General features: G+C 49.2%; 3 protein-coding genes across 17 annotated transcripts in view; 2 read left to right on the forward strand and 1 right to left on the reverse strand.

Annotated features, from left to right (window-relative positions):
* LOC310768641 (zinc finger protein 574-like) overlaps positions 1–24002 on the reverse strand; it is a 290700-nt gene that overhangs the window by 161094 nt on the left and 105604 nt on the right. The window lies entirely within an intron of this gene.
* ZNF574 (zinc finger protein 574) lies at positions 393–10084 on the forward strand. Of its 15 annotated transcripts, none has more exons than XM_083626938.1 (3): positions 393–473; positions 1825–1937; positions 6628–10084. In XM_083626938.1, exon 3 carries the CDS (start codon positions 6640–6642, stop codon positions 9373–9375), a length of 2736 nt encoding a protein of 911 aa, XP_083483064.1. In that variant the 5' UTR covers positions 393–473; positions 1825–1937; positions 6628–6639; the 3' UTR covers positions 9376–10084. The 15 variants fall into 15 exon arrangements, with proteins under 15 accessions (XP_083483064.1, XP_083483053.1, XP_083483056.1 ...); XM_083626927.1 differs by lacking the exon at positions 393–473 and adding an exon at positions 943–1037 and having other exon boundaries at positions 1825–2002; XM_083626930.1 differs by lacking the exon at positions 393–473 and adding an exon at positions 943–1037 and having other exon boundaries at positions 1825–2002; positions 6631–10084.
* Positions 21397–24002, forward strand: part of GRIK5 (glutamate ionotropic receptor kainate type subunit 5) — a 92856-nt gene continuing 90250 nt past the window's right edge. The window contains exon 1 of the mRNA XM_083626920.1: positions 21397–22617. The gene's annotated coding sequence lies outside the window, so the exon portion shown is untranslated. The remainder of the gene's footprint in view (positions 22618–24002) is intronic.

Here is a 24002-nt window from a genome sequence, read left to right on the forward strand (position 1 = left end):
AACCAGTGATATTTTAGGGAGCAGGCTGGCAGGTGGGGCCCATTAGTTACATCTTAGGAGCCTACGCAACACAAAACACTGTTGCTGTATGTAGGTTTTATTTTATTTGTTTTTTAACTTATATTTTGGAAATGTACATCGTTTTTTTTCCTTTACATTTTTTTGGGGCCCCCAAGAGATTGGGGCCCTAAGCTATAGCTTATACGTAAATCCAGCACTGGCAAGCATGGAACTGTGCTTCAGGAATCCAAGCAACTGAGAATACCCAGCGTTATTCACAGGTGGACTCTAACTCCCATCAGGCCGTGCAAGCACTGGCCCGATGGCTCATGGGAGTTGTAGTCCAGCAACGCAGGGACCTCGATCTGGCGGCCACAGGTTTCTCCGCCCTTGAGAGGGCGCTTTACAAGTACTCCGCAGGAAACCCAAGCCAGGAAGCACGTGACCCTCGGCACCCGAGAGAACCATCAACGGTCTGAGGAGAGCTTTTCCTAGGGGCAGCTTGAGAAGGGTCCATGTTCCCTTGTTAGGGGAGCAGAAGAGAAGAGGAAGGATGGCTTGGCAAAAAAAAAAGGCAATATATATAAACGTCATAAAAAAGCAAAACAAATGCATTTACGTTCATAAATATCGGTTTACTTCTCCTTGTAATCAGTTAAACCGCCGTTTCGAGTCTTCTCAGACACCCCCCTCCCCCGCCGCTTTTTTGGTACAACCCAACTGCCATTTCCCCCCATTCTCTCTCTCGGCCAAGGGGTTCCCTCGCTTTCCCTTCCAGCCCCGCCCACTTCCTCGACGCGACCGGCGCAGCCTCGCTTCGGCCTCCGGATGACGTCAGTGTCAGATCGCCTATACGGATCCCGACGGGTTCGGGCAAGGGCTCGCGCGTCGGGTAGGAACGACGGTCCCGATTGGGCGCGGACTTGAGCAAGCGGCCTCCCGATTGGCCGCCCGCCGCGACCCAATCGGCAGGCGGTTTGTTCTGGGAGGAGGGTGAGAGAGAAGGCTGGGCTGTGGGGGACAGAAGGGAGGAAAAGGTGAGGGGAGGAGGGGGACTCGGGGAGAGCGCCCCTAGTGCAGGGGGGAGCCCAAGGCGGGACGGGGGGTGGGGTGGGGGTGGGGAAGGTAAGGAAGCCCAGAGCGGAGCCACCGCCCCCCCCACTTTGCAGGGTTGGGGAGGGAGGGGAAGTGGCCCCTCCCGCAAGGGTGGGGGAGGGGAGCCCTGCACGCCCCATGCAAAGAGGGCGAGTTCCTGGTGGATTTGACCCCACCCCCATGAAAATGGGGGTGGTGGTGGGGAATGGGAGCCCCCATGCACAGACTGGGAAATCAGACCCCTGTGAAGGGGGCTGGGGCGGAGGAGAAGCCAGGCAGGCGCCCATGTGCAGAGGAGGATGGGCGAAGGGGAGTCCCAGATGCACAGGGAGACCTGGAGAACTACCCGAGGAAGTAGGTTGTGGCCCGTGAAACCGTGCTGCGGTTAATGCGCTAGTCTTGCCAAGGTATCATAAGGCTCTTTGTTGGTGATGGGGGGCGGGGTGGGCAGAGAGAGAGAGGAGGGGGGGTCCTCTTTTCAGAAGTGAGGTGGAGAGAAAGAGGAGTGAGAGCTGCTTTCAAGGGCAGGATTGGAAGAAAGTGTGAACTGGAGGCTCTGATCCTCTCCTGTGTAAGCAAACAAAAAACTTGAGGGAAGGGTGCAGTCCCCTGATGATGGGTTGGATGTCAAATCACTGAGGGGTCTGTTCAGCCTTGCAGTGGGGATGAGGGGCTGATCTGCACCATTGCTTGCTGTCTACTTATTTACAGTCTTCTTTTGAACTCAAGTTTTCAGAGGACCGGCTTTCTCAGTCTTGGTGTGTGCTGGAGCAGGCAAGATTGGATATCTTTCTAGAGCCACAGGCCCTTCTGGGGCTGGTCCGTGGCTTTAGACCTTGAAGGTATGTGGGAGATGCACCCTGAAGCCAGGTGAAATACAGCTCAAGCCTCAGAAACAGCTGGTGGGGTAAAAATCAGATTTTCGTTTTTTCAAAGATGAATTTAAATTGGTGTTTTTTAAGAGTCTCCCCCCCCCCTTTGAAATAAGATTGTTTAATATGGCAACTTAACAGTAATTAAGTGCAGATAAAATGTATATATTATAATCTTTTACGACTGGACTAGTGATCTCCTATCAAACACACTGAGATAAAACCTCATTTTCTATGTAAAAGACATGTTAATCTGTTCTCAGGTCAAGACTTACAAAGGTGGTAATAGGTCACTGAGAAAAATGATGAATATTTATTACGCTGCCAGTACGCTGCACAGACATTTACATTCCATCTCATGGAAAAACATGATTGTGACTAGTAATAGCCTTGCTTCTGGAATGTGTTAAACATTCCTGACTGGGATCTAAAGAACAGCTTAAAAATCTGCAGATTATATGGACCGTCCTAGTAATATTGTTGACTTATTTTCTCTGAAGTGACTCCCATACTAGATCACAACTACTTTTGAAATATCCACAGTATTCAAAGCTATGCTTTCCCCTTGTCCGTGCATCATTTTGCACTTAAATCAAATATTGTTTGTCTTTGTTGCCTGTTCATCTATTATGGAGAGATCCTTTTGGATCCCCATCCTTAATAATGTAGTGTCTTCCTCAAATAGCGTTTTCATACAGATCCATTGACTGGTTATTTTCTCTGAAACATGCAGTGCACCAGAAATTCAGCTGCAATGTGGCAATTGGAACTGCTGAGAACTAGGGAAGGCTGCTGTACACTGGAGGACATTTGCATGGCAGTGCCTCTTACATCTGCTGCCAAGATCTGCAAGAAACATCAGCAGCCGCGAGAACCTGGCAGAGGAAGCCCTGCCCTATGACGAACTAATAATATTCCAATTAAATGTTTCCTTGCTCTTTAAATGCATTATAAGGGAGCTTGAGATCTTTGCGTAGCTAATGGGCTATAATCCTAATCAATATTGTCAGCTGACCTAGTCAGATGAGCCACCATGGGGATACAGAGTGCTAGGCAAGATGGGCCTTTGGCTGGACCTAGCAAAGCTCTTCCTAAATGATTGAAAATTGACTTACTTCCAACTTAGCACAACTGAGTTGTGTGCGTGTTTTTTTAAATAATTACCTTTACTTTTATTTCTTGATTTTAATTGTAACTATTGGCTGACCTTGGTGTTTCAGGATAAATTCTTTTAAAAGTCTGTTTACTAAACATGCACAGTTAGAAAAATATTACTTAACATCGGGGTGTTAGGGGAAGGGTAGTACCTCGGGTGGGGGGACCGGTTGTGGCTCCTAGAAGCTGTCAGCATGTGACAGCAGCCACACCTCAGGAAATGGCTTCAATTGGCCAACTAAACCAGATGAGGGTGGCAGATGGATCTCAAACCCTCTGTGAGTTAGCAACTTCCCCTGCATTCAAAGATAGGCTCCCGCAGATTGAGCTGACAAGACCAATAGTGAGTCCCAACAGTCAAGGTGGTTTCTGCAGGTGCTGAAGAGGGGAGTGAGGGGCAGATGGGGCTCATCAACCTGGGAAGGTAGCCCATCTAGGAGAATGATCCTAAACTTCTGCTACTTTGTGGGCTATCTTTGGGAGAAGAGGCGGCTAAGGAGTGAACCCTACACAAATCTGGACTGGAGTCCCCAAGGCAGTTGGATGGTACTTTGTAGGCTGCCTCCTAACAACTCCAGCAGCCAAGCTGGTGCCAAATGTATCACTCTGCTTTCCTTTGGACCACGTCAGTGAGGCTGAGGGGGGTCTTGTCACCTGGGCAGCCCAGGAGCTCCATATATAGGTTTGCGCCTTGGGGCGATCACTTGGGTGTTGCTAACATAGCAGTTTGACTTTAGTTAATTTGGGCATTCCATGGTTCTTTGGTTTTTTTGTAATTAGTGTAAGTATCAAGCCTGTTGATGATCAAAAAGATTTCTTGTTTAAATAAGCCTACTATTTTACAAATAGTTAATCATTATTTGACAACATTTGTCCAAAATTGAGTTGATCCTTTCTGACCAGTCAGATGCCCAATTCTGTCCTCAAACTTGGCTGTCTCATTGTTTACCCCAGCTCCAGGTGTCTAATGAAATAGTTATGGTAAATGACTGCTATCTGCAGAAGCTCATGGGATACCCCAATACAGTGGTACCTCGGGTTAAGTACTTAATTCGCTCTGGAGGTCTGTTCTTAACCTGAGGCTGTTCTTAACCTGAAGCACCACTTTAGCTAATGGGGCCGCCGTGCCGCTGGAGCACGATTTCTGTTCTCATCCTGAAGCAAAGTTCTTAACCTGAGGTAATATTTCTGGGTTAGCGGAGTCTGTAACCTGAAGCGTATGTAACCCGAGGTACCACTGTACTTGTTCCCATCTGTTTTGAAAACAGTCCTCTTATTGCTTGCTTCTTTTTTTAACCGGTTTCCAATCCACCTATCTTCCCATGCAGAAGCCATAGTGATTGTTTGGATCCTGCTCTCAAATGTGATTAAAATCATTTATTTATATTCAGCCTTTTCCTAGGCAATTTAAAATCATGAAATCACAGAACTCTGTGATTTACAGTGCAATCCAAACCCCAGAACTGCCAATATGAGTTTGGATTTGGCGGATCTTGGACTTTTCCGGTTCAGCTAGGGCTATACCGGCTTAAGTCCCTCATCCTGACTGAGCCAAAGATCTAACAGTGTAAGTCTTTCATCCCCAGCTCAGCTGGCAGAACTTACACCAGTGTAGTCCCCCAAAAGAGGTGTTTTGAAGAAGTGGGTAGAGTGAAAGAAGGAGAGACTTACACCTGTTTCAAACCCCATTCAGCTTGGTTGTATATCCTAGGTCCCAATCCTCAAAACTTAGGCGCCCACCCAGCTTCTGGCTTGGCCAGCACTTAGTCTCCTCCCTCCCTCCGCTTGCCAGAGGCTCCTGAAATGGGGTAACGTGTGCTAGCATAAGTTTCACCAGTTCTCTATAGTTGGGATTGCTCTGCCAAATCAGTCCACTCGCTGCTGTTGGACTCTAGAATTGGGCAAAAAGAAACAATGATACTGTGTGCTAACAGAACAGCACTGAAATCAGGACACAGGCGGCATGACAAGGAGGAGTGCCTTTACTTCTGCTTCGAACTGGAAGAACTGAGAATATTGGTTGCAAAACCACACTAACGAAGATGTAAATGTGTTTATGCTACATGTTTCAGCTACTTTGAAATCTGTCCATAGTATCTGGCAATTGTACAGCAGAAGGGCTATAGCTCAGTGGTAGAGCACATTCATGGCACACAGAAGGTCATCGGCTCAAAACTTGCCATCTCCATTTAAAAGGTTCAGGTAGCAGATGATGACAGTGATCTCTGCCTGAGATCCTGGAAAACCACTGCCAGAGAGTAGGCAACACTGGACTAAACTGCGTAAATCCCTGGGTGATTTACTGCCACAACTTCCGTATAGGTGTTTTTGTGAAATAACTTAATTGTTACAAGGGAAAGAGGGTCTTTAATGTTTTGTTTTTCCATTCCCTGCTGCAGTAATGCATGAAAACATAAGTAGCCTTACAATGTAACGCAAGTCTGCTTAACTCTCAGCCCCGCCAATTAAGGTTTTTGCCCTCAGCTGAATAAATACCGTATTTTCGCTCTATAAGACGCACCAGACCATAAGGCGCACCTAGATTTTGGAGGTGGAAAACAAGAAAAAAATATTCTGAATCCCAGAAGCCAGAATAGCAAGAGGGATCTGGCTTCTGGGATAGCCTCTGGCTGTTCTGGCTTCTGGGATAGCCCCACCAAGCCTCTTCAGGGCAGCGGGATGAAGGCTCCCCCTGCCCAGCAGAGGCTGTGTGTGGCTAAGGCAGAAGCCAGGACAGGCGCTACACAGAGAGGGAGAGCTGCGCAGCGCCCCTTCAGCAAAACAGGAGGAGGAACAGAAGGGGATCCGTTCCTCCTCCCACTTCTCTGAAGGGGCGCTGCGCAGCTCTCCCTCTCTGTGTAGCGCCATTCGCTCCATAAGACGCACTCAACATTTCCCCTTACTTTTTAGGAGGAAAAAAGCGAAAAATACGGTAGTCTAAAAAAGCAGTAGTTGACTGACGTACTGATTGATGCTGCAATCTTATACAGTCTTATCTAGGAGTAAGTGTCGTTGAACTCAATGGGGCATCCTTCTAGGTAGGCCTGTATTGGGCTGTGTCGCTTATACATTTAGTTCTTGCAATTCCTGCTCCTTGCTGTGGGAACCTGTGAAAGACCCATATCTTACCTGTTCCATCATAGGATGTATTCTATACCAGGGTTGTCATTTGATTAATTGGTCAAATTAATAAATAGCATTTTTCTTTGTATTTAGATGTCTGCATACTTTATCTGATTATAATTTTGTTTTTTTATATTGTAACCTGTCCTGGAACCTTATGGTGAAGGGTGGATAAGGAATATTATTACTATTATTAATTAATTAAAGTGTCACAGTAAACAGCATCTCAGAATCGGCATTCTGTTGTTGTTTTTTAAAAATTTGCAGGCACTGATCAAAGTATTTTTCAGTCAGCGATCCAGATTAATCACCCAAAAGTTGCGACCCTAGTCTAGAACACCGGGCTCCCTAATTTTTCCTTTCTCTTTCTTATACACCCCAGCAGGCTTTCACGATGGCAGAGTCAACCGAGGAGACGCTGCTATATGTGGAGCATCGCTTTGTCTGCTCGGAGTGCAGCCAGCAGTTCAACTCCTTGGAGGAAGCCCTGGTACATCAGCAGAGCCACCTGTGCTCCCAAGAGCAGCAGTATCAAGTGGTGGGGCTGGCAGAAGCTGGGCTGGTGGCAGGTGGTGAGGCCGGCCTCTACCAGACCGTGACTGTGCAGGAAAGCCAGTACCAATGTCTGGAGTGCGGACAAATCCTCCTGTCTCCGAGTCAGCTGCTGGAACACCAGGAGATGCACCTCAAGATGGTGATCCAGGAGCCGGAACCCTTGGTGAAACTGCTGAGCTCCAGCCAGATCCATTATGAGTGCACAGAATGCAAGGCCCTGTTCACCAGCCAGGATGTGTGGCTTGCTCACCGGCAGACCCACCGGAAACCACCCGAGCCACCGGCTCCCCCTCCTCAGAGCCGGGCACTGGTCAACCTGGAGCACTCCTACCGCAAGCCGCAGGACGGGGTAGACACTGTGCAACTGCTGCTGTATGAATGTGGCGAGTGTTTCCAGCTGTTTCAGTCGACGGCAGACTTGCTGGAGCACCAGACCACACACCAAGTGATCCAAGCCTCCCCAGGGACACGAGCGAGGGAGCTGCCTGCATCCTGCCCCACGGAACCGAAGGCGCCGCTGCCGCCGCCACCACCACCACCACCACCTCCAACTTTAGTGGCTGTGCACAACGGGGCTGTGCCGCCGCCAGCCCCCACCAGCGTCACAGCCACGGATCACAGCTATGAGCTAAAAAACAACCCCGGGGAGCAGCTTCCCCGGAAAGCGAAGCAGGCCGCCAAGGAGCACATGTGTGCTGAGTGTGACCAGCCCTTTCCTTCGGCCCACAAGCTCCAGCTTCACATGAGGAGCCACCGGCAGGGCGCCTTCAAGTGCCCGCTCTGCAGCAAGGTGCTGCCGTCCCCAGCCGCCCTTGAGAAGCACCGGGAGGAGCACAGCGGCGAGTCGCGCTTTCTGTGCATGGACTGCGGCCTGGGCTTCGGCACGGAGGCGGTGCTCTTGTCCCACCGGCGCACGCACTCCTCCAACCCCCTCTACCGCTGCGCTTGCGGGAAGACCTTCATCAACATGACCAAGTTCCTTTACCACCGACGTTCCCACAGTGCCAATTCAGCGCAGACCCACGAGTTGCCTGCATCTCCTCCTGAGGAACAGCCTCCTGAGGAGGAGCCACCTGAAGCCTTGGAGCAGCCGGAGCAGCCGCCACCACCACCTCCACAACCACCTCCTCCTCAGCAGCAGCAGCAGCAGCAACAACAGCAAGAACAAGAGGTGTTTCCACTGGCCATCATCTGCTCGGTGGACAAGACCTCTGCCCCAGCTGAAAGCAACGTACAGGAGCAAAAGCCCTCGGAGTTCCAGTGCCTGCTGTGCAACAAGACCTTCCCCAAGTTGACGCTGCTGCTGCGCCACCAGCGCTTTGTCCACAACATGGAGCGCCGCCACAAGTGTCTGACTTGCGGCAAGATGTTCAAGAAGAAGTCGCACATGCGCAACCACCTCCTGACGCACACCGGCGAGAGGCCGTACCACTGCAAGGAGTGCGGCAAGAGCTTCAACTCACAGGCCAACCTGCAGCGCCACCGCCTGACGCACACGGGCGAGCGCCCTTACCGCTGCGAGATCTGCCAGAAGTGCTTCACGCAGTCATCCACCCTGCAGCAGCACCTCCTGGTGCACAAGCGCCACTACCCCTACAAGTGCCAGGAGTGCAACAGCGTCTTCCACCGGCCCTACCGCCTGCTCATGCACCGCTACCACCACACGGGCGAGTACCCTTACAAGTGCCAGACCTGTGGCCGCTCCTTCCTGCTCCGCCGACTGCTGGAGGTCCACCAGCTGAGTCACACGGGGCAGCAGCCCCACCGCTGCACGTCCGGCTGCGGCGCCGCCTTCGTAACGGCCGAGCAGCTGAAGGAGCACAAGTGCGGCAAGATGAGCCGCCACTTTGAGTGCTCCGTCTGCGGCAAGAAGGTTGGCTCGACGGCGCAGTTGAGAGCCCACGAGCGGCTGCACGGGGACATCCAAGTTCCCGAAGGGGCGGAGGAAGAGCCCCCCGCTTTGGAGCCGCCCCCACCCCGGCCTCGCCGCCCCACCGGCCCCAAGGTTTTCGAGTGCAGCGACTGCAAGAAACTATTCAGCACCGAGACGTCGCTGCAGGTCCACCGCCGCATCCACACGGGCGAGCGCCCCTACCCATGCCCGGATTGTGGCAAGGCCTTCCGGCAGTCCACACACCTGAAAGATCACCGGCGGCTGCATACCGGTGAGAAGCCCTTCAAATGCGACGAGTGCGGGAAGGCCTTCACCATCGCTGTGCGGCTGGCCGAGCACAAGCGCATCCACACGGGGGAACGCCCGTACCACTGCGACGCTTGCAACAAGGCTTACCGCTCCTTCTCCAACCTCTGGAAGCACCGCAAGATGCATCAGCAGCAGCGGCTGCAGAACGAGCAAGAGGCCATGGCAGAGGCTGTCGCCGCTGCTGCGGCCGCGGCCGCTGCTGCAGCCGCAACGCCGTCGGCCTCGTCCACGCCTAGCGATCAGGTCTATGGCAACACTGTTACCATTATGGAGACCATCCCCGTGGTGGAGACCATTGAAATCTACCCTACAGATGCCGGGGTTCACTTCGAGAACATCCAGGTGGAGAATGTCCAGATAGGGGGAGTTTGAGTTGGGCTGGGGGGAGCAAGGAGATGCAGCTGGCCACGCTCTGTGGACCGGGAGCTGCTGCTCTCTGGCTCCCCCTTGCTGGGGCTCTAGTGTAGCTGCAACAACTTCTGCTCCCTAGCTTTTTTATCCATGCTCCCTCTGCTGTCCAGGTTTTGGCCATTTCTGCAACATGGCTGCGTCATCATGACTTCTCCGGTTCTGAAGGTGAACTGGGCTCCCATTTCCTCCCCGTCTGCACAAACACCAGGACGGCATTGGGGTTGGCTTGTGCACTCGATGCCACCGTGGGCTCTGACCCTCCCATTTCCTTTGGGGTTGGGTTCTTTCCCACTTAGTGTGTGGAATGTGGCTTTTATTTTTTTTAATGACACAGGCGACCCCCCCCAGACTTGAGAATGCCCAACCACAGCCTCCGCCCATGGCTGAGCCCCTTGAATGCTAAATGGTTTTGTTTGTTTCATAGAGAGCTCCAGGGAATAGCTTCCCTGCTGGGGTTCAGTCTGACTTGTAAATACCTCTTGACTGGGTTTCCCTCTTCGCTGTGGGAGCTTCTCTCACTGTTTGCCGTTGCTCCCCTATCACCCACACATATTCCCCTTGTGACCCCTGACAGCTGCTTTTATTTGGTTTCTTGCTAACTGGATTCTTCCCCATGGCTGCAGGAGCATTTTGTTATTTCGTATGAAAATTAAACAGGAATCAAAGCGCTCATGGTTTTTTGAAGTGTGTTCTTTTGTATTACGGTGGTTTTGAGTAGAGCTGGGTGCAGCGTAAGGCTGTCAGTGGGTTAATTTCTAATCACCTGCAATGCTCATTATTTGTTATATTAATACTTAATGCCTTCTTAAAACAGGCATTCTTCCCTCTTTCTCTCTTTCACAGGAGGGAATTTATTTCATTCCATTTATGAATCGCTTCCCATAAAACATCTTGAAGCAATTTAACAAGGTGGCTGTTTCGAATATTGTGCCTGTTGCAACATGTTACTTCGTTATCTGAAAAGGGAAATAACCCTTTCTTCAAAGTGTTCTTTATTTATATGGAAATCTATGCAGATTTAATTGTTTTGACTGAAACTTAACACAATTAATCCCCTGATAACGGTTTTTAAAGCAGACAAGCCCTAAAGTTTTCATGTAATCCTCACTGTAAGGTGCTTTGACAAAAATTTAATAAGCAGAAACTGCTGGTCGTTGTTGAAAGAAAGGAGTATCTGTACCGTTTTCTGCTTTCATTTGCTGTTGTAGTAACATGAGATCACTGAAATACACTAAATAAACAACCTGTGCAATTAAATCTTGGTGCCACCACATACAGTTGTCCCCCACTAATTAACTAAAGCAGGAATAGCTAACCTGTTGCCTTCCTGATAATGCTGGATGCCATTTCCTGGAGGCCATGCTGGCTGGACCTTCTGGGAGTTGTAGTCCGGCAACTTGCGGAGAGCCAAAGGTTCCGCACCTTCGATCTAAAGCACTATCTGTCATTTAAAAGTTGCAGCAGTAGCAGAGTAAAAAGTTATGACAAGTCTAGAGGATAGTGCGAAGTGTTTCTTCTTCCCAGGCAGGACTTCCCCGTTAAGGATAATTCTAGCCTGGTGAGGAATTTCCCCTCTGGAATGTGTCCCTTTGTTAGTGGGAGTCTGTAGACCATGGGACTCTTAATTTCAGGGTCGTGGCTTCCAGTCCCATACTGGGCAAAAGACTCCTGCATTGCAGGGGGCTGAACTAGATGATCCATGTGGTCCTTTCCAACTCTACAATTCTATGATTCTATTGGTGGATGGATATGAGAGTGAGAGATCCCCTATCAGACCTTTTTTGGTCAGAGGCTGTAATTTTGCATCATGTCCACTAGGTGGGACAGTTTTTAAGAATTGCCTTGCTGAATTTGACCAAAGGTATGGTTTGGCCCAGCAATCTGTCTCCCAGAGCAGACAGCCAGATGTCACAGATGCAAGCAGGGCGCAACAGAGGTGACAATCAGGGGAATTATAGCATCTCTGAATGTGAAGGCTTAAGTTTAAGCCTTCAATACATACCAGCAGCCCCTTGATACTTGGAAGGCTTGATTGCTTGGAAAGGAAGCTGCTGAAACACAAAAATATATATGAGTCACAAAGTCAGGGTGTGGTGTGGTGGAGGTAGAGAGACCTAGTTGGATTTGGACAGAGGTTGTCACTTACCCAAGTGGAAGCAAGAAGAACATTTTGATTAGAAGGTAAATGATTTGGGTCCCAATAAATGCCAACTGAGAAGAGCTACCTAAAATTCCATCCTTGGACAAACAGAAGCACCAGGTCCCTTTAAATGTGAGCTATGGACATTTTCAGGATCCAGTTGGGGGACAGCTTGCTGCAGGTTGTATCACTCAAGTTTGTGGGCTTTCTGCACTGCAGGTAAAGCCGAGCTAAGGGTTTCTTCTTTCCCCTCTGCTGTCTTTACCCTTGCAGCCCAAGTAGAGCATCTGCTTGGATCCTCATCCTCTCCAGGTAGGGCTAGGAGAGACCCATGGCTCAAAGCCTGCAGAAACCAACACCTCTCAGCACAGACAATGCAAAAGGCCGCTTCTCACCTTCCTAACAATTGACACAAGCGATTCCTAGCTGCTGCTGCTTTTTCAGGCTGCCCGGGGGACCTTGGAGCAGGTGGCTTTTCTCCCCCTTATACCCACATAATCACACATGGAGTCTGTGCAGATGGAAGGAAAAGAGTTCCCGACTCTGGCGGGGTGTTTTATGCCACTGGGCTTCCCTCAGCATCTTCTCTCTTAGTTTGCGCCTTATCTCCTGTTCTTCGCTGGCCAAGGAGCTGGCCTTGGTGCTGAGGACACCAGCTGTGAGGGCTCAGTCACTGAAATGCACATCAGATGAGAGAACATTTGCCTTTGTGCTCTCATGGACATGCTTTCTATTCTCCCAGGGCCGCAGAGCAGCTTCTCCTGTGCGTTTTGATGAGGCGCTTTCAGTGGTGTCACGACAGCTTGAGGAAGGATCCCGTTCTGGTCATTTCTCTCTTTCCGCCTGGCTGCAACGCGGCTGCTATTCCCTAGGCATGGCTGTGTCCTTAATACCTCTCCGTTTCTACCTCTGGCACATTAAGGCACCTTCCGGTTGAGCGGCACGTACGTTGAAGATGTGCTAATGCAATATTAAGCACGGAGGGAGGAGGTGTTATTCTGTGATTCAAGATAATGGGAGTTGTTGGTCTGTTGTTGTTTTAATGGCTAGGTGTGCTTGCATTTTCCCAGAGTAAAAGCTTCCAATTTATACATGGCACTCCTGTGGAAATAACTTCTCCATTAGCTTTTGTGAAGTTCCCCAAGTTATTGAGCAGGAACATCTTTTCAGGAGTGAAGACTCATGGCAGGGGTACTGAAAGAAATGGTCTGTTGAACTTCGGAGTAATTTTATTTTCTTGTATTTTTTCTTTCATGCATGCCTTTTTTATTGGGGGGGATGTTTCAGGAACAGGAGCAGGAAGGGGGCGGGTTAAAGCAAGGTGACTTTCCATTAGGAACATTTTCCTATGCAGATACAGGTAATTTGCACCAGAAAGTGTTCAGCTTGCATTAGAACATTTTCCAATGCCCTAGAGAGTGATCTAATTTAGCACGCTTATTTACGGAAACAAAGCTAAAATCTTTGAAATTTCCTGATACTTTATTGGCAGTTGACACCCGTTTATCGTTACTAATGAGCTTAGGAGATGGAGATTTTTCTGTGAAAAACCACATCACTGTGAAATTTCTAGCAAATGTTTTTTGTGGTTTTTCCCCAAAACCTGTTAGCTGATTATACTGTTCTCCACAGTTATGCATCACAGTTACACACTCTACAAGCAAATCCTTGGAAGGAGGAAAACCTAGAGCAGTGCTTTTCACACAGAGATGCACCGGTTACCCTCCTGAGTGACCGTGGTGCATCTCCAGTGGGAGTAACTGAATGGCCCATTTGCACCTGAAGAATGTCAGGGCAGGAGGCTCATCATGAGTGAAAGCTAATGGGAAAAGCCAGAGTTGTCACAAGGTCACCATATCATGCAGGGAGTCAACAGGCAATGATTTGCTGTGGATAAATTCTCTGGATTAATTTTTTCCCTTGAGGCACAAGTTGTGAAAACAGCTCGGGATAGTCCACGAAAATGGTAACTCTGGATTTAATAAAGTGTCCACGGGTGGCCCCTCTTCTCCCTGCCCCAATAGTTACAGGGGCAATATGGTGGTGGTCTTCAACCTTTTCACATATGACCTACCTTTAACTTCAACTGGCAACAAATGACTGGGCTCTGTTTCTGACCTTTATGCCCTTTCTCTCTGCATGGCTCAGCATATTTGGTTTAGCTCTTTTTTTCCTTGTCTCCAAAGATCTGCGGCAACACAAGAACAGGCCTCCTTGCTGTCCCAGGGGATGCTCACCTGGCACCATCATTGCATATCTTAGGTGCCAGACAAAAACATTTCTTTTTAATCAAGCCTTTGGCTTTTATCTGCCTATGGCCTTTTTTCTTGGGTGGGAGGTTTTAATGTAGATCCATCACTTTTATCCTTTTTGTCGCTCTTTTCTGAACCTTTTCCAATTCTTCAATATCCTTTTGGAGGTGAGGCGACCAGAACGGTACACAATCTCATTCCAAATGTGGTTGCACCATAGATCAACACCTCTCAGAGATGGCCCTCTCCCTCCCTGACTTACATTGCTGGTTTTCTCTTTCAAAACTGATCTACCCTGCACCGAACAGGCCACAAACTTAAATAAAAAAACCCCCATACATATTTGCGCACGTGGAGCAGGGACCGCCAACCCTCCCGTTTCTGCTCCAGGGCTGTCTGTGCCTGGAATTGGAGATGGCAGCTTCCAAGCCTGCTTTGGAACTCAACCCAGACAAGTTGCAACAGGAAGACCGGGCAGTGCTGAGGATGATGGGGAGGGAAGCTGGCAGCGAGGAAGGCAAGCAAGAAGAAAGGAATGGGAATGAGTTAAAACTGTTTTTCAGTCCTCCCTATGAAGTCCTTTCAATGCATGGGAAGCGAAGGAGCAGCTACAAGGAATGTGTATCCAAGATACAGTGGTACCTTGGTTCTTGGAACGGCTTGGCTCCTGAACGCTGCAAACCCAGAAGTGAGTGTTCCAGTTTGTGAACATTTTTCGGAAGCCAAACATCCGGCATGGCTTCCTGTTGAGTGCAGGAAGCTCCTGCAGCCAATTGGAAGCCGTGCCTTGGTTTTCGAACCGTTTCAGGAGTCGAATGGACTCCTGAATGGATGAAGTTCGAGAACCAAGGTACCACTGTACACAAGGGTAAGGGAGATGGATCTGCACTCAAACTGCTCATTAGAGCCAGGAGGGTTGCAGGATTCTTCCCCTAGCTCCAGGTAGAGAGAGAGGTAAAGGTAAAGGGACCGCTGACCATTAGGTCCAGTCGTGGCCGACTCTGGGGTTGCGGCGCTCAACTCGCTTTATTGGCCGAGGGAGCCGGCGTACAGCTTCCGGGTCATGTGGCCAGCGTGACTAAGCCGCTTCTGGCGAACCAGAGCAGTGCACGGAAACGCCGTTTACCTTCCCACAGGAGTGGTACCTATTTAACTACTTGCACTTTGACGTGCTTTTGAACTGCTAGGTTGGCAGGAGCAGGGACTGAGCAATGGGAGCTCACCCCGTCGCAGGGATTCGAACCGCTGACCTTCTGATCGGCAAGTCCTAGGCTCTGTGGTTTAACCCACAGCGCCACCCGCGTCCCTTTAGAGAGAGAAGTAGAGGAGATTAAAACAGGAGGCATGGGAACTGTAGTTTTCCCTTCACAGAGTTACAATTAACCAGCATGCTTAACAAACTACACTTCCCAGGATTCATGTGCTTTAAATGTGCACTGTGTGTGTGTTGAGTGTCTCCTAGAGCTCTCCCTAAGCAGATTTCAAAACACACAAGGTAGGAAAGGAAAGTAGGAAGGGAAGGCAAGCTAATAAGGAGCAGAACAACTGAGGTATGCTGTGGATCTGCCAACCTTTTGCTGCTATGATGCACAATAAGCAACCAGCAACCCACTATGCCTAAATAAGACTGTCTACGGGTACAGGAAGTTCTTGGGTCCCCCTGCACCTTGCACTTAATCCCTTTCTACCCAAAGCTGCCTATGCCAATTGTAGGGCCAGCTTGCATATTAAACAGCTGAAACCAAGATGTGGCCCTTGATTTGTCTGCTTAACAAGGTGTGATGATTAATCTTGATCCTTGGATCGATGCTCCTGTGTTATACAGGTGTTTGCTGCATTCAAACCTTGCAGTTTCAGGTGTACGTGTTAAAACATATGCAGCTGATGTTAGGTACAAAGTTCCAACATAAAGCTTGAATGCTACTGCACACTTCAGGTACTTCAAAATAATCTGCCCCAGCAGTTAGCATAGATGACCAGCCTTCGATTAGAGCAGTGCTTTCCAAACGTTTCAGGTTGGTGACACACTTTTTAGACATGCATCATTTTGCAGCACAGTAATTCAGTTTTACAGTACAGTGGTACCTGGGTTTGCATATGTCTTTGCTTGCATATGTTTTTTATTACAAACATGTCAAACCTGGAAGTGCGTGTCCTGGTTTGCAACCTTTTTTTGGATTACAAACTTCTTTTTTATATTACTAACAAAAAAAAAATTGGAGGCCCCATTGCCAAAAGCGCGCCTTGGGTTACAACCTGTTTTGGTTTACAAATGGACCTCTGGAATGGATTATGGTTGTAAACCAAGGTACTAGCAAACGGGAGGTTAAACTAACCCCTTTCCAGCCGCATGGGGAGCGTTTGAGCGACACACAAACTGCAGCCAACACACTGATGTGTCGCGACACACAGTTAGGAAAGCTCTGAATTAGAGCATCAGACGAAGACCAGGTTGGGGGATGGGGAGAGAGACTTGCCTAAAAATCTCCACGCAGGCATTGAGCAATTCCCAGTCATCTTTCCCTAACTATCTTATAGGGTAGTTGTTGTGAGGGTACAGGGGAAAATATATTTTATGCCATCCAGGGCATTTTGGAGGACAGGTGGCATAGAACTGCAATTACGTAAGAAAGTCCAAACCAGTCACATTTGACTTCAAAAGAAAACAGTTTTTTTTAAAAAACAACAGTAAGTAAGGGGACAGGGAAGAAGGAAACTGGAAGGGAAAGCCAAGAGGGTTCTGGGGTGAGTTGTATGGCTAAAACAAAATGAGGTTGGGGAAGAACTCCAAAAGAATCTCTCCAAACTCAGTAACGGGCATTAAAATCCCAGATGCAGCTGGGGGTAAGCAACTGTAAGTGATGCACATTAGGGCAATAAGAAACCTCTTTGCAGATTTGCTTGTAGGGTCTGAACTGGTGGTGAGCAATCGGCGGAGAGCTCTCAGGGTTGCAGTGGGAGCACGTTGAAGGTGTCGACCCAGTGTGCAGCAGCTGCGAAGAGAGTAAATTCTATTGTAGGGCTCATTAGGAAAAGGATTGAAAATAAAATTGCCTATATTATACAAAATCTATGGTGCAGCTGCACTTGGAATCCCATGAACGGTTTTGGTTGCCATGCCTCAAAAACTACATTGGCTCAGAAAACGGTAACCAGAGCGATCACGGACGTGGATCAACTCGCTTACAATACTGGGGATTATTTTAAATTTTTTTTGATTGAGGAAAACAGCAAGTAAGATGGGGAAGGTGCAGAGAGAATGGGTTGAGAGAAGTCTATTATAAGAATTGAGGGCCATCTCATGAAGCTGAATGTTGGGAAATTCAGCTTACACAATGGAAAGGACTTACTCGTACAGCGCATAGTTAAAAACTGGGGGATTTGCTCCCACACAATAGAGTGCCGGCTACCAATTTGCATGGCTTTGAGAGGAGATTGGACAAATTAATGATAGCTTTGATACCCTCCACTGCAGCTATGGTTTACCTTCCACTGTCAGAGGCAATGTGCCTCTTAGTACCAGTTTGTGGGAACTGCTGGTCCTGCACTCATGTGCATTGCAAGCCTCCCATAGACATCTACTTGCCCACTGTAAGAACAGGATACTCAAATATCTGGGCCTTTGGTCTGATCCAGTAGGCATTTGGGGAGCCAGGCAAAGCCTACCCTGTTTCAGTTGGCATTTGTGCTTTAACTCGGTCACATTTGCCAGTTCGTTAACTTTGCTTCGTATTTTATGTTTCAGATCTAGCCCTGCAATGTCTGAATTATAGCTTTTACGGCTCTTGTTCTTTCATTCTGCTAGCCTGAGTTTGGCTGCTGCTATATGTTTTGTCACTTGCATTTTCACATCGCATTATATTTTTATGGTGTGCTACTGTTTGTCAAGCCACCTTGAGTGCAATTTGTAGAAAGGCAGCACAAAATAAATAAATTAAAGCATCTCTCTCTCTCTCATGCACACACACGCACGCACACACACACGCATGCGACCACCAGACCAGAATCAAGCTTTCAGGCTGCAAGCAATTCTGGTTGAACATTTCAGTACAGAATTTATCGAAGGAGGCGGACGCTCCATTGAGGAATCGCTGATTTCATTTCTGGTCCCTCGTGAAAGTGACGCGCGTATGTAGAAGGAAATGGGGAGAGACCAGTAGAAGCAAAGATGATAAAGGGTTTGGAATGCAGAGCAGGCTAGAAGAAAGTGAAGGGAAAAAGAGAGAGGTACATTTAGTTGGGGGGGGGAGAGATTAAGACAGTGGGATAAGCATCTTCAGATATGTAAGAGTCTGCCAGTTACAGAAATTCTCTCTTGCTGCCACTGATGTTTTTGCAATTTTGATTCATCCTATTCCATTCTTATATACCCTACAGTGAGAGGGGGGAAACTTTCCCCCCTGTTGAGGGCCGCTTCGCCATGGGGACAATCTGTTGGAGGCCACATGCCAACTATGGGCACCACCCCTTCCTTTCCCTCTTTCTTCCTCCCATTTATCTCACATTCCACCCTCCTCTTTCTCCTAACTGCACAGATGGCTTTGCAAGCCCCCTACTTGCCTGTTTAAATTTACAGGTGTCTCATAGGAATTCCAGGTAGGAGCAGGGAGGACCTACAAAACTCCAACCCTTTTGGACGGCAGTCCTACAAGAAATATGCAAAATAACTACACAGGTATTAGAAGCCACCCCAGAACTAGCAGGTGAAATCATCAGTGACACACTGGGCAATGTATATAGGACATAATATTGAATTAGCAGCATGGGAAAGGTTATGGAACGTTGATTTGGAATTTACAGCATGCTTTGTGATAAAAAAATTATATGAAAATGGTGTATAGATGGTATCTGACTCCTAGTAAATTAGCAAAAATATATAAGTCGGAATCGGATACCTTTTGGAAATGTAAAGAGAAGGAGGGTAATTTTTATTCCATATGTGGTGGTCATTTAAGGTAGCAAAAGCTTTCTGGTAAATGATTTATAATAAATTGGGAAAAAATGTTGAAGATAACCTTTGTTTTAAAAAGCATTTCTTTTAGGAATACTTGGTGGAGAGGTACCTAAAGAACAGAAAAAAATATGTATGCTACTACACATGCCCGAATGATTTATGCCCAGAGATGGAAAGAAGAAACAGTTCCGACAAAGGAGGACTGGCAAACAAAACTGATGGAATACGCAGAGATGGTGAAGCTTATGGGAAGAATAAGAAACCAAGAAGATAGACTTTTTAAAACAGAATGGGAAAATTTATTGATTAATTGAAAATACATTGTAAGCAACTTAAAATATTAGCAGGGCTGACATTAGGGTTACCATATTCTCAAAAGTGAAAATCCAGACAAAGGTGTTGAGCTTTTTGGGGGAACATCTCCCTCTCAAAATACATTTTTGGGCTTTTCTTGATTTTTTTTAACCATTAAAAAAAAACCAACAACAAATCACTCTACGAACGTTTGGGTTTTCTCAGTTTCTTCAGCTGCCCAGACACCATTTTGCAGCCCAAATCCTGGATATGTCCAGGAAAACCCAGACTCATGCAGTAAGAAATAACAAAATGAGAACATAAGGGAAAATTCATAAACAGGTTTGAACTGGAAAAGCTGTAGTAAAAAAGATATAAACTAAGTAAATGGAGAAAGGAGGGGAGGGAAGTTGAAAGAAATGTAGACTAACTTTGTTGGGATTTTTGCTTAAAATATTTGTAAAATGTGAATGTGAAAAATGTACTGGCCCTACTGAATATTTTCCAAGACAGGAATGCTCACACTATAAAGAGTTTATAACCCACCTACTCTCAGCAGCCAGAAGCATCATAGCTGGACCCTGGAGAGACCTGTTGATTTATAGACCGCTCTGCCACAAGGTACTGTAATGGCAAATGCCTTTCAGTTGCACAGATTCATGGCGAATGATCCGTTTGCCAGTTAGTGGCCATAAGGCATAATGGCTAAATGGAAACGCTTAAGTTCATGACAGCACACAATGGGAGAAAGGCTTTATTGCCAAGGATGAGGAAGCTGTGAGCTGTGAGCCTCTTGGTCCTGTTGGCATCCCAATTCCCAACAAATCCCAGCTGGAACAGCCAGTGGGCAGGAATGGTAAGCGGTGTGGGCCGACCACATCTGGAATGGGAGGCTGCAGTTTATCCCTCACGGAGCTACAGTTCCCAGCGTCCTTAACAAACTACTTGGAGGGAAGCCACATGCTTTAAATGTATGGGGCGGATGTGACCTAGGATGGAGGATACAGGTGCGAGAATGCGAAGAAAGCAGCTTACTGTACAAAGGTAGTATTTGCATTCGTAGATCTAACCCCCAGTTGCCTCTGGCCTTGCCCACCACTGGCATGTGGCCCCTGGAAAGTTGCTCATAAGGGATTGTGGCCCTCAAGCTGACGAAGATTCCTCACCATGCTATAACATAGTTGGGGGGTGACCATGATGTGCCAACCAGTGTCTGCCTGCATTCCTTTTACCAAGTTGTGTTTTCTTTTCTGTCTCCTCATTTGGATAAGACTTCTGTTTTCTTGCCTCTAGTAGCTTCCTTGACTCTGCTGGTTAACCACACTGGCATCCTCTCGGCCCATTTGGATACCTTCTAGCAGAGCTTCTCTTATTGTTGTGGTTTTGAATCATGCCAAGCATTCTGGAGAGATGTGATCCTCTTGACTTTCCTCTTTTTGAAGTCAAATGTGATTTGTGTGGGACTCTCTTGGCAACGGTCTGTTCAAGACATCTAACAAAAAATAAAAACCTAACTATCGAGTTTGGAAAAGGGTCTGTCCATTTGTTCCCTATACAGTGGTACCTCAGGTTACATGCGCTTCAGGTTACAGACTCCGCTAACCCAGAAATAGTGCTTCAGGTTAAGAACTTTGCTTCAGGATGAGAATAGAAATTGTGCTCCGGTGGCGCGGCGGCAGCAGGAGGCCCCATTAGCTAAAGTGGTGCTTCAGGTTAAGAACAGTTTCAGGTTAAGAACGGACCTCTGGAACAAATTAAGTACTTAACCCGAGGTACCACTGTAGGTTCCAGCCGCTTCTGGAGATATCGCCGCCAAACATGGCGCCAGGGTTCCTGCGGCGGGGGCAGCGGAACTCATCAACGTTGGATGCCAGCTGCCATTTTGAACCAAGATGGCAGACCAGAATGTGACTTGGGCGTGACTTTACACAATCTTTGGCGCGAGGGGTCCCAACTAAAATGAAAAACGCTATCCATTAAGAAACCTCGCAACCTTCTTTGGATTCTAAACATAATTGTTTAGTGCCGGTAACTCCCAACCTAGTAAAAAAAAAAATGATGTTGTTGATGCAAGGCGGTGGTAAAAGGAGAGGCAGTTTGCACATGCTCAGATGCACTCTTGCTATGTGCAATTCTCACCGCCCTAAAGCTGAGTGTCGGTGTGTGGGGGGGGGCGGAACAGGTGTCTGGGTACACATCGCAGCTTAGGTTCACAGATGCGCGCGCGCGCAATCCCGCTCCTCGCGGGCCGCCGGAGTGAGTCCGGATTGCAGCGAGCCTCATCAAGATTCTGTGCGCGCCGGCGAAGCGATGCAGCGCATGCCAATGCGCCTCTCTCCTCTCCCTCCTCCGACGCCGACGCCGCGCTCCCCTCCCCAAGTCAACCACCCCCTCCCAGCAGTGGGAGCCTGATGAGAGGGAGAGAAAAAGGCAGTGCTGCCGCCGGCCAACGCCCCTCCCAGCCTCGACACCCCCAAAGGGACACCCCCCCCCCCAGCCCAGCCACCTCCGCTTCCGCGCATCGCCCACCCCCTCTCTCCACGGGGGTGTAGCAGGATAACGGGAGGGCGGAAGAAGAAGGGAGAAGGAAGGAGCGTTTTGGCTGCTGCGGCTTTGGCAGCCAACAGATCGCAGCCTCTGGCCTCCCCCGCCTGGCTTTGGGGGGTGGGTGGTAACGGGGGGGGGGAGGAGGAGGAGGGGGCCAACCGGAGAGATCTCGTTCCTCCCCATCACCACCCCCCGGGAGGACCATCCAGACGTGGACCGCGGATCTTCGCCCCTCCACTTCGCTTGCCTCCGCCGCCGAATGATTGAAGAATCGTAGAGAGAGAGAGAGAGAGAGAGAGAGAGAAGGGGGGGGGGCGCTGCGTCTCTCCCACCCAATTTGCAGAAGGAGGCTCGACGTTTGCTCCCAGAATCCGGAATTGGGGGGGGGGGTGAGCCAGAAGAAGACAGCGTTCGATTACAGAGGAGGGGGTCCGGGAAGGGGGTCCTACCCCCACCCCCCCACCCCCCCCGAAAAGGGGGGTGCTGCATCCTGGAGAGACGGACATGGGGAGTTTCCTATTTTATGGGCAGTTCTCCCCCCCTGGACAGGAGGGGGCCTGCGAGGCTTTGACTCCTGAGACGTCTGATTAGCCCCCCCCCCCCTTCCTCCAACAACCCCACACGACCCTGAACTTGCTGTGCACCACGGTTTGGCTGCAAGGGGCTGGGGGGGCCAGGCCCCCTGGGAGCAAAGGACCCCTCTTGTCTCACTCTCTCCCCCCCCCCAACCATTTTCTTCTCTTGAGCCTTGCGGTACTGGGGCTGTTTTCTGGATGGAGAGGTGATCCGAGAGTTCTCCAAGGATACTCCGTGGAAGGGAGATTCTGAGGGAGCCGAAATCTGGAGAGTGTACGCTTTTATTTTCCAGAGAAATATATATATATATATATAAAAGAAAGGGGTGGGGGAGACCGGCCTCTCCCCAAGGAAGACCACAGAGGAAAGTGGGCCTCCCCCCTCTCGAAGAGGGGGAGCTGCAAGGAGACAGAGGCCGGGGGGCGCAGTTCACGGATTCCGTAAGTGGGGAGCACTTCGCTCTTTCATTTCTTCGGGGGGGGGGATGTGGGGTGGGCGAAAGAGGGTGCCTCTGTGTTTGTTGTCCCCCTTTCCTCGCTCCCTCGGATGTGGCCTCAGTCCAAGGGCCCTACAGGCATATGTGAGGGTGATGGGAGGGGGGAATTGGTGGGTCTTGGGGGGGCAGGGATCAGAAGGGGGTGTTTGGATTTGAGGCTGGTGGGTGGGTGGGTTGCCTTTCAGATGTTGTGTTTGGGCTGAGTGGTTGGGTGGCTCGACGGAGACGTACAACGTAGAAGGTGGTGGAACTGGGTGAAATGGGTTTTTGGGGTGAGTGGGTGGGGGTCGTGGAGAGGGTGGGGAGATGCCACACGAAGATGCAGTTTATCTTCCCATCTGCCCACCCTCCTGCACCATCCACCGCTTGCCATAGATCATGTCTTTCCCCTCCTAATCTCGCCTTGCATCCCATCTCCCCACCAAAAAAAGCCCCCAATGAATTATTACATTTGAGCCGCACGCTCACCGCTGCTTTAGAAAAAGACTTATTTACAGCAGCCGAATACCCCAGGGCTTCCCCCTCTCCACTGCCTCTCCCTCGCCTTCCTAGGCTTTCTGGCTCCCTCAATCTAGGCCAGAGAGCTCTCTTGGTCTCCCAGTTGGCCTAGGTTGTTTCTGTTAGCCAGGCCCATCAGCCGAGGCCACAGCCCTCCCTTCTCCTTGTTAATGGAGGGGATGGTGCAGGTGGGTGGCATCGGACAAATCCAGGGGCTTTTCCAGCCCAGTAGGCAAGGCCGACAGAGTCTCGGTTGGAGAGCAGAGATCTGGGGATAGCTAAGGAATACATGTGTCGGAGATGGGTTTAAGCCCGCACAAGTTTCTAGCCCACATTGTGTGTGTGTGTGTTCACTAGTGCACTTGCTCACAACTGGCCGCTGTACCAGTCTTTTGTGGCGTATTGGTGGTCTAAGGGGCGGAAAGAAAGAAAGAAAGAAAGAAAGAAAGAAAGAGAAAGGGCCAACTCTGTTTCAGGATACAAAGGCCCCGTTGCCTCTAGGCCATTCTTAGTTGCCACGGGCTACACAAAGTCTGCCTGCCTGCGCAAGTCTCCTTCACTCCCTGTGTAATTTTTAAGAAACACTTCTCTCGTTCTGTCCCCTTTCCTGGCTCTTCTGCAAATCTCTGTCTGTGTGTCAGAACAGAACCATCAGAAGCTTCCCAGCTTCGCCCACCATGCATTGCTCTGGTAATCCTTACAACAGCCCTCGAAGGTAGGCCTATGTTGCTACAATTTCTCGGTCCATTGTTCTCAAGTTAGACTTTAGGCCCACAGACATTCCCTGCTCTGTTTCCAGCTCCTTTACCCCACAATGCAGTTCACTCCTTG

The sequence above is a fragment of the Podarcis filfolensis genome, assembly GCF_964270895.1.
Source record: "Podarcis filfolensis genome assembly, chromosome: 8".
Taxonomy (NCBI): domain Eukaryota; kingdom Metazoa; phylum Chordata; class Lepidosauria; order Squamata; family Lacertidae; genus Podarcis; species Podarcis filfolensis.